The sequence below is a fragment of the Puma concolor genome, chromosome D1, assembly GCF_028749965.1.
Source record: "Puma concolor isolate L17-30 chromosome D1, mPumCon1.1.hap2, whole genome shotgun sequence".
Classification (NCBI taxonomy): domain Eukaryota; kingdom Metazoa; phylum Chordata; class Mammalia; order Carnivora; family Felidae; genus Puma; species Puma concolor.
The window spans coordinates 55086311-55095506 of NC_141676.1; the positions used below are offsets into that span (position 1 = coordinate 55086311).

The 9196-nt window shown below is 36.1% G+C and overlaps 1 protein-coding gene across 1 annotated transcript; it reads right to left on the minus strand.

Moving 5' to 3' along the window:
* Window positions 1-7868: 7868 nt before the first annotated feature.
* LOC112864976 (olfactory receptor 52J3) lies at window positions 7869-8804 on the minus strand. The gene has a single exon (XM_025927996.2). It carries the CDS (start codon window positions 8802-8804, stop codon window positions 7869-7871), a length of 936 nt encoding a protein of 311 aa, XP_025783781.1.
* Window positions 8805-9196: the final 392 nt, after the last annotated feature.

The following is a 9196-nucleotide window of genomic DNA, read 5'->3' on the forward strand; positions in this document are numbered from 1 at the left end:
TCAGTGCAGAGACCTATGTGGGGCTCAAACTCACAAATTGTGAGATCATGACATGAGCAGAGATCAAGATTCAGACACTTAACCAACTCAGCCTCCAGGGTGCCCCTGGAGCTTATTTTAAATACAGAATTATTTACCTCAATTAATACAGAGCTAAAAATCTTAAAATCCAACTAAAATATTTCACAGCCCTACTCAGGGAGCATAAAATAAAATAAATAACCTATCTTAAGGTTATGATTTTGTTTGGAATAGAACTTAACATTTATTCCTGATATTTTCGTTTTTATTCATACTCATACATAAGCTTTTAAGTCAAATGCTAACCATGGTATATTCTTTATGATTATTTGCAAAAGTTCACTGATGATCAAAATTACTCTGAATAATGACATCCGATGGGAAGTATACAACCACACAGCATGCTAGCAGTATATCTGAGGATGTGCCTTAACTATTCCCTCTGAGCTTTCTTAAATGTATCATTTGTTTTGCTAGTAGTATGGTATTTTTGTGCCCTACTAAAATTGTTCAAACATCTTCCTGAACACACTCAATCAAATTTCATATTACTCTATTATTAAAATTCAAACTTATTTTAGGAAGCCAGAGCCTTCATCAACTGGGAATGTACCAATTGAGATGGCCTTTGGGATGTATATTTTTCTCTACTTCAGATATGTACATAGCTATTGTTCTGCTTTATTTGACTGACTTTATGCCAGCAAAAGTCAATCAAAGAAAATAATACTTACCAAACACTGTACTTGATGCTTTATAAATATTCTCATTCAAATTTCAAAACAACTCTCTGAGGTAGATGCTGTTATAGCAGATTTAAAGTCAAATTTAGTATAAATCTGTATAAAGTATAAAACCAAGTATAAAGCTAAGGTTAGCAGAGTCTAAGGCATTTGTCTTAGATAACTCATAAACATAAGTTGTATGATTAGAAATTGAGTACGTGTCTCTCTCCCTGTTACTAAATTCACCTTGAGCAATAGTGTTTTTGCTAAGGTAAATATAGAAGTATTTATAGAGGTAAATTTATAAGTTAAAAAGAAAATAAATCTTCTATTTAAAACTGTACAGCTATTTAAAGCCTATAGATCCATGAAAGTTACTTTATATAGTAAAGTATGGAAATTACTTTATATAGTAAAATATTCATTTTTTCTTCCTGTTTTATTTTCTGTAGTGTTTAACAGTCAGACAATAAAATAAAAAAGATAATGTGTGTTCTTCAAGAATAAGAAGAAAGAGGTTGACAATTTAGACCATTAATCATCTGATCTAAACTTGGTGGGGGTGCAGGGTGTTCCCAGGGCCAGGAAGAGCTAAGACTGGAAGGAAAGAAAAGCCTGAGGATTTCAGTGGACCTTGGCAACTAGAGCAATGAAAATATGCTGACTTTTTGGGGGAGGGGAAGGGTTACACAAAGCAAAGGCAAGTGAATTTCAGGGAGCTATTTTTGGCTAGGAAAAGGTGTTGGAATTAAAACATGGCAAATAGGACCTGCCATTCTCTAAGACTGTATCTCAACTCTATTTGTTGTTGTGCTGATGATACCTGGTAATCATGCTGATGATCTGGTAATAAGTACATCCATTTGAAACTGGAAATTTCAGTGGTTTAAAGTTTAATTAAAGAGAATCATAAATGTGAAGGTCAGACTTTTGAGGCTACTTGGTGAAAGCTTCTTTTCTGTTAACATCCAGAGAGAAAGTCAGTCCTCTCCTTTGTATCTATGGTTTTGCAACCATTTCCATGGTTCTGGGTTCTGATCACTCACCCAGGCTAACATTTGCAGCGAAGTCCACCATACCATAGAGTGCCTGGGTGCTTGCTTTCTGTGGGGCAGCTGAAAATAAAGGGCCCTTTCATCTGTGATATATCTGTAAATGGTACTACCTGGCACAACTTCCCAAAACTCTCCTCAGTGTCTACTTGTGCTGAACTGCCCTGCCTATCTCAACTTTTTCATAGGAGACCTTCCACAAGTATAAAAATATAACCTGGGCTACCTTCCCAAGGACAATGTTCTGCCTCTTGCAGTACCAGGCTGGCCTTCCTGCCCAAGATCCCCTACCAGTAAAATTATACATTATATGGTTATTTTTTTATAATTAATGAACCAATATTAACTAAAGTTCATATTTTATTAAAGTTCATATGTTACTCAGATTCCCTTAGTTGTACCTGGATACCAAGTTACAGTTACTAGTGATACCTAGTTAGTTCTGTTAGGTTCTCTTGACAGTGACAGTTACTACTCAGGTTTTTCTTAATTTTGATGACTTTACAGTTTTTAGAAGTACTAGTTAGGTTTTTGTAAAATATCCCCTGATTGAGATTAGTATGATTATCTGCTCCATGATTAGACTAAAGTTATATTATTGGAGAAGATCGATGAGGTATACTATTACTTATGTCAAAACATATCAAGGGTATATACTATCAACATAGTTTATCACTATTGATATTAAGCTTCATCACCTGGCTGAGGATGTGTTTGTCAGGATTCTCTCTCTCTCCCCCATTTCCAAGTTTACTCTGGCAGTAAGTTGCAATGTGTAGCCCACAAATTAAACAGTGAGTAGTTACGCTCCACCTCCTTTAGAATGGAGCATCCTCATAATATTGTTTGGGAATATTTTGCATGAGAATTAATCTAGTCCCTTAGTTGTTTATGTATTCAATCATTTATTTTTATCAGTACGGCTCTAATATTTATTTTATACTTTAGACCGTAATCCAATACTACTTTATTTTTTCACACTGACCAGCTTTGGCTATTAGGAACTCTTTCAGTTGACTCCTGTGTCCCTTTGACTTAACCTCACAATTGTGTGGGGTTTTTTTTTGGGGGGGGAGGGTCACCTCCTTACTTTTGGGACCATAAATTGCTACAGGTGTATCCTCTATATCACCTGCCCCAATCTTAGATTGTGATATTTCTCCAAGGATTACTGATTCCTTTAATTGGATAATGTTACTGGAAACAAAGTTTTGGTGCTGGGTGTGCTTTGCTACTGGACTGTCATTGGTTTAAGACCCTCTCAGCTGGCAGAGCAAGGAAATATATATGTGTATCCTAGCCTGTGTGTATGTACACACATATATAAATATCCATCATCTATTTATCTATCATCTTTCTGTCATCTGTTGTCTATCTAATACTAAACATAGTAATGGCTAACTCTAATCTGTCACCATGAGAAGTATTCTAGTATCCCTTCATGTTTCTCTGTAAACTGCCATTCCAAAACTGAGAAACCTGGTCCCCACTATATGCCCTACAGTTACATAATTGTTCAATAACACTATGCATATGTAGCTGTATTAGAATTGTTAACCTATAACCCTATGGGGAAAAATTATCCACTAGAATACAATGCTGTATGTATAGGTCTTTTGCTTTTAGTCTCACAGACTCCACTCATTTCCCGAGTTAGGTTAAAACATTTTCCCCATCCATTTTAGTGAGGTTTTTCCCTACATTTTTAATACACAGTGTTTCTCATATTTTTGTATTTCATCATGGATTCCCCTGAACTCCTTGTTGATTTTTTAAAATTTGCATACATTAAGATCATCTTTTGTGTTCTAAAATTCTAAGAGTTTTGCCAAATGCCTATCATAACCCACCTTTATAGTATCATATAGAACCTAAAACCTTCCATGTGCTTCACATATTCAACATCTCCCCACTCTTGCTCCTCCTGGGATGCATGGATATGTTTGTGGTCTCGATAGCTTTGCTTTTTCGTAATATAATTTCACTAGAGTCACCCAATATAAAGCCCTTTCAGATTCACTTCATTTACTTCAGAATATGCATTTAAGATTCATTTGTGTTTTTTTCATTTTTTGGTATCTTATTAATGCTGAATATATCCATTGTAGGAGGTACTACAGTTTGGATATTCATTTACCTATTGAAAGGCATCTTGGTTACTTCTAATTCTTTATGAATAAAGTTGCTGTAAGTATCCATGTGCAGGTTTATGTGTGGACATAGTTTTCAAACCCATTGGGTAAATTCTTTGGAATGTAATTGTGAATCACATGGTAAGACTATATTCAGCTTTGTAAGAAACTTCCATATTTTTTCTTTTTTAAATAATTTTTTAATGTTTACTTTTATTTTTGAGACAGAGTGCTAGTAGGGGAGGGACAGAGAGAGAAAAGGAGACATAGAATCTAAGCAGGTTCCAGGCTCCAAGCTGTCAGCACAGAGCCCAATGTGGACCTCAAACTCACGAATGGAGAGATCATGACCTGAGCTGAAGTTGAACACTTAACCGACTGAGCCATTCAGACATCCCTCCATATGTTTTTCTAAAGTGACTGTGTCAGTTTGCATTTCCACCAAAAATGAGTGAAAAGTTCTCTTGCTTTCTTTGCACCCTGACCTACCTTTGATATTCCTTTATTTTTAATTTTAGCCATTGTGTGAAGTGGAATCTTATTGCATTTTTTAATTTGTAATTCCTTAATGGAAAAATATGCTGAGCATCTTTTCATGTGTTTATTTTCAATCTGTATATTCTATTTGTGGGGTGTCTGGACAAAATTTTTACTCAAGCTTTAACTGGGTTATTAATTACTTTTTAAATTTACATATGTTTTAGTTCTAGGTTTTAATTTTTTTAATCAAATTGACGGAGCTCTCCTTTATTCCTTGTTTGCTTCATATTTTTATTATAAATATGTGCTGTTGCCATTTAAAAAAAATTTTTCCTTTAACCATTTATATGATCGATATGATTTTTCTTCTGTAGGCTGATGTTCTAGGCTACATTGTTTTCTGAATATTAAATCAGTTTTATATACCAAAAATAGACACCATTTGGTCATGTTGTATAGTTATTTTGATAAATTATTAGCTTAAATTTACTAACATTTCATTGAGGATTTTTTCATCTGTTCATGAGATATAAGTTTGAGAAATGGTCTATATATATTTTTGGACATCTTTAACTGACTTTGGTGTTAGGATATGTCCAGCTTCCTAAAATGAGTCAATATTCTTTATGATTCTATAATCTGGAAGTGATTTTAGAGGATTGACATAATTTCTTTAGTGTTCAGAAGAATTCATCAGTGAAACGATCAGAACCTGATTTTGGGGGGAAGGTTATTAATTAATGATGAAATTTATTTAATAAGCAGAGATATCTAGAAATTTAGAACTGTAAATTTTCTTCTGTGAGCTTTATATCATTTATATATATTCAGTTGACTATTGAGCAACATGAATTTGAACTGCATGAGTCCATGTGGATTTTTTTGTAAACACAGTACAATACTGTAAATATATTTTCTCTTCCTTATGATTTTATTAATAACACTCGCTTTTCTCTAGCTTACTTTATTGTAAGAATACAGTAGATAAAACATATATAAAATATGCTTTAATTGTTTATATTATTGGCAAGTCTTCAAGTCAACAGTGGGCTGTTAGTAGTTAAGTTTTGGGGGAGTCAAAAGTCATAAGTGGATTTTCAACTGCATTGGTGTGGGGGGGCACAGTGCTTGATCCCCAACAACATAGGGGTTAGGGGCACTGACCTATATATAGTGTTTAAATATATTTTTAGTGTTGTTGCCACTAAACACTGCTTAGCTTTTAGTTGTAGTGCATGGAATTTATATCAAGAAAAGTTAGGGGATGATTTGAGACAATGAATATTATGACTATAAAAGACACAGTTAGGACATGAAGATAAAGAAACCATTAAAATTTTAATAGAGAACATCACTACTTACAGATTAGCATATCTGAATCCTGTTAATCAGACCAACTGGAAATATGTATGAACTTTCCCTCAAAAGGTAGGACATTGAATTTAGTTTCTTTAGGAAATCATGTTGGTAATCCTGTGTGGCTTTGAAGATAGGGGGTCATGTATTGAATGGAGATTTAAAATCAACTGATAAAAATAAAAATGTATAAATGTAAAGAAATCAATTTTTATTTTATTTTGTTTGTTTTTTTTGGTTTTTGGTTTTTGTTTTAAGTAGGCTTCATGCTCAGCATGGAGCCCAGTGTGGGGCTTGAACTCACAACCCTGAGATCAAGACCTGAACTGAGATAAAAAATTGGACACTTAACTGACTGAACCACCCAGGCACCCCTGTATTTTATTCTTAAATATTATTAAATTTGATCTGTATTTAAAATGAGATGCAACATTCAAATAAAGAAAACACAGGGAAGAATGCTTTTGGGTTCACTTTTGACAAAAGAGGACATCAAAAACTCAGAATGTGCATCTTTCTATACCTAAGAGAAAAGAGCATTTAACGTGCTCACAGGAAATAAATTCTTCAGATAATCATATTTAGATACCCCTGTGTCATCGTCCATTAACTCCTTTCAGAAACTGTTTACCGAAGTCCATGTTCCTTGCTGAAATATAATCTTTCATACTTCCAAATCCTGAAGATACATGTTCTGGCTCAGTCACATTGCAAAGTTGTACAATCATTTTCATACCATCACATAGTAAACATGCCATCAGGAAATTAGTTTCTAGGCTCCTGAACAGTCATTTCTATGTTCTATTTCATTATTTTTATGCACACATCAGTTTCTGCTCACAACAAATTCAAGAAGAATAATAAAAAGATATTTGATCCTTAGGAGTCATAGAGGAGATATGTCCCCATAAGATTACACAAAATACTTGTAAATATATCCAGAAAATTCTTGTAAAGTAAGTGACTGAAAATTTAATCTCTACCTGAACTTGTCTAAGATTCATCTACTTTTGCAAAGCATCAAGTCCCAAAGGATGCATGTATGTTGCATTCCACAAATAAAGAGGGATTTGGAGAGGACAAAGCGGTCCTATGGATAACAGGTTGCCTAAATACACTTCACACACACACGCACCACACTCCCAAGGAAAAATTCTGATTAAATATGACTCAAAACCACTGTTAGAATTTTATACACTCAAGCTTCTCTTAAAAACAAGAGTTTCATCCTTTAACACAAGTATTGTTTTCAGGTACTTTCACTTCATGATTCTCTATAAAGGTAGGAGGTGGTATACTGAGGGCACATAGTGCCTACAGGTTTTCATGAAGAATAAGGAAGAAGGTGCTGAAATGAAAGGTGAAAACCCGAGACACTTTTTTTAACTGCACGAAGTATCCCAGTAGTGTCCTCAGAGAAATCAGATACAAAGTTTTTAACTGAGCAATCTATGAAGATCTTTCTTATTTTATATTCAAATTTAGTTATTGTTTTTTCTGAGAAAGCAAAGCAGTTGACAGAAACTGACTGTGCCCAGCTGGAATACTATCCTATTTTCAAATACAGAGAGATAGAGGTTCACTAAATCTCCCTAGTTAAAAGGGAAGGGGCTTTGAGTGCGATGTTTGCCCTACTGTAATGGAACCCTATGGTCAGAAGAATATGCATTCAACACCAATATGGAGAGAAGGTATTGAGATTAAAGAACAGACAGCATTCTCCAAAGTTTGTAACTTTAGGATCTTCAGGATCTTTTTTTTTTTTTTTTTTAATTTTTTTTTTCAACGTTTATTTATTTTTTTGGGGACAGAGAGAGACAGGGCATGAACGGGGGGAGGGGCAGAGAGAGAGGGAGACACAGAATCGGAAACAGGCTCCAGGCTCCGAGACATCAGCCCAGAGCCTGACGCGGGGCTCGAACTCACGGACCACGAGATCGTGACCTGGCTGAAGTCGGACGCTTAACCGACTGCGCCATCCAGGCGCCCCTTCAGGGTCTTTTGATAAGAGGAGCATTTAAAAAATAATCAACCCAGAGTAGAGTAAAATTAACTTCCTTTAGTTATATCCACATCTTCAAGAGCTAAGGAAACAAGAGACTCTATTGGGAGGTGAGAGCATGGATCACATGCTCACGAATCTGCTTTGTCCTCACACCGTAGATAATAGGATTGAGGGCAGGTGGGAAGACAACGTAGAGATTGGCAACAAGGATGTGAACATAATGGGGAATTTTCTTGCCAAACCGGTGGGTGAGGAAGGAGAAGAGACACGGTGTATAGAAAACACACATGACCCCAACATGTGACCCACATGTGCTCAAGGCTTTGTGACGAGCATCTCGAGATGGGAGGAGGAAAACTGCACGGAGGATGTAGGCATAAGAGATTCCAACAAGTACCACGTCCAAAATAAGAAAAGAAGCCACAAAAAGCCCGTAAATGGCATTAACTCGAATGCTGGCACAGGCCAACTTGGCAATGCCCATGTGCTCACAGTAGGAATGCGCAATAATTCGAGTCTCACAAAAGGGCAGACGATGGGTTAGGTAGAGAATGGGCAACATGAGCAGGACAGGACGCATTATAATGCCCACACCAATGCCTGCTAGCACCCGGGGTGTCAGGGTGGTTGTGTAGTGGAGTGGTACACAGATAGCCACATAGCGATCAAAAGCCATGGCCAACAGAACAGCAGACTCCATTCCTGTAAAGGTGTGTATCAGGAACATCTGAGCCACGCAGGCTCCAAAACCAATTTCATGTGCATCAAACCAGAAGATACCCAGCATTCGGGGCACTGACGATGTGGAGAGGGCCAGATCTATGGCTGATAAGATGGCTAGAAAGTAGAACATAGGATCCCGCAGAGTACGGTCAGACCAGATGATCAGCAAAATTGTAACATTGCCTAACAGAGCCATTAAGTAAATGGAGCAAAAAGGTAGGGAGATCCAGCCATGGAAACCCTCAAATCCTGGGATGCCTGTGAGAAAAAAGGTGTCTGGGTGGAAAGCGGAAGTGTTTGTGTGGAACATCTTGCCATTGATGAGAAGAGAAGTAGTTGACTACCTCTAGAAGGAAAAAACAAGAGCTATGAACACATTTCTCAAAAGTCTCCAGTAGGCTTAATTTTTATCTGTAGCTTTCTTATTATGAAAGCAAATACTAAAACTTGAGTTCAAAGTAATATGTAGGCACAGACTGAGCACTCTACAAATGGAAGAAACATTAACTTTATGAGAAGTATACTTCTCAGGTTTTGGACATGAATATCATATTCATTTGCTGAAAACCCATAATAAGACCTGGAATTAATTTAAAAAAACATGAAAGGACTTATATTGAGATATCAATCCTCTTTGAGGGCAAAATACACTTTACCTAAACATATCAACACAAAAGCACGGAACAACAGATACAGACACCC

Bases quoted from the DNA above. Each gene is read 5' to 3' on its own strand.
- LOC112864976 (XM_025927996.2), bottom strand. From the start codon at position 8,804: ATGTTCCACACAAACACTTCCGCTTTCCACCCAGACACCTTTTTTCTC.